The 810-nt window shown below is 48.9% G+C and overlaps 1 protein-coding gene across 1 annotated transcript; it reads left to right on the top strand.

The window, feature by feature from the left end:
- Positions 1-31: 31 nt before the first annotated feature.
- LOC104774526 (chlorophyll a-b binding protein 151, chloroplastic) lies at positions 32-803 on the top strand. Its single transcript, XM_010499103.1, has one exon. It carries the CDS (start codon positions 225-227, stop codon positions 705-707), a length of 483 nt encoding a protein of 160 aa, XP_010497405.1. The 5' UTR covers positions 32-224; the 3' UTR covers positions 708-803.
- The last annotated feature ends 7 nt before the right edge of the window (positions 804-810 follow it).

Below are 810 nucleotides of genomic sequence, written 5' to 3'. Positions count from 1 at the left end.
ATCTTTGAATCTTCAGATCTGTCTAATCACCGAATACAATCTGATGTTGTAACAGGTATGGACCAGACCGTCCCAAGTACTTGGGTCCATTCTCGGAGAACACACCGTCGTACCTAACCGGAGAGTACCCAGGAGACTACGGCTGGGACACCGCTGGACTCTCGGCTGACCCAGAGACATTCGCTAAGAACCGTGAGCTTGAAGTGATCCACAGCAGATGGGCCATGTTGGGTGCTCTCGGCTGCACATTCCCTGAGATCCTCTCCAAGAACGGTGTCAAATTCGGAGAAGCCGTTTGGTTCAAAGCAGGCTCTCAGATCTTCTCAGAAGGAGGTCTTGATTACCTCGGAAACCCTAACTTGATCCACGCGCAAAGCATCTTAGCCATCTGGGCTTGTCAAGTTGTGCTCATGGGTTTCATCGAAGGCTACAGAATCGGAGGTGGACCACTCGGAGAAGGTCTTGACCCGCTTTACCCCGGAGGTGCCTTCGACCCATTGAACTTGGCAGAGGATCCAGAGGCCTTCTCTGAGCTGAAGGTGAAGGAGCTCAAGAACGGCCGTCTTGCCATGTTCTCCATGTTTGGATTCTTTGTCCAAGCCATTGTCACTGGTAAAGGTCCCATTGAGAACTTGTTTGATCACTTGGCTGATCCTGTGGCTAACAATGCCTGGTCTTACGCTACTAACTTTGCCCCCGGACAGTAATTATCATTTGTATTTGCTTCATAATCTCTCTACCTTTGTAACCTCGTGAATGTATTATGTGAACTTGTCAATTTAATGAGGTTTCTTTTGTGGGCACTTGTTT

This window comes from Camelina sativa, unplaced genomic scaffold (genome assembly GCF_000633955.1).
Source record: "Camelina sativa cultivar DH55 unplaced genomic scaffold, Cs unpScaffold03411, whole genome shotgun sequence".
Lineage (NCBI taxonomy): Eukaryota > Viridiplantae > Streptophyta > Magnoliopsida > Brassicales > Brassicaceae > Camelina > Camelina sativa.
This window is presented reverse-complemented; position numbering and strand designations above follow the sequence as displayed.

What these genes read in the sequence shown, in the direction of transcription:
- LOC104774526 (XM_010499103.1), top strand. Translation starts at nt 225, where the DNA reads ATGTTGGGTGCTCTCGGCTGCACATTCCCTGAGATCCTCTCCAAGAAC.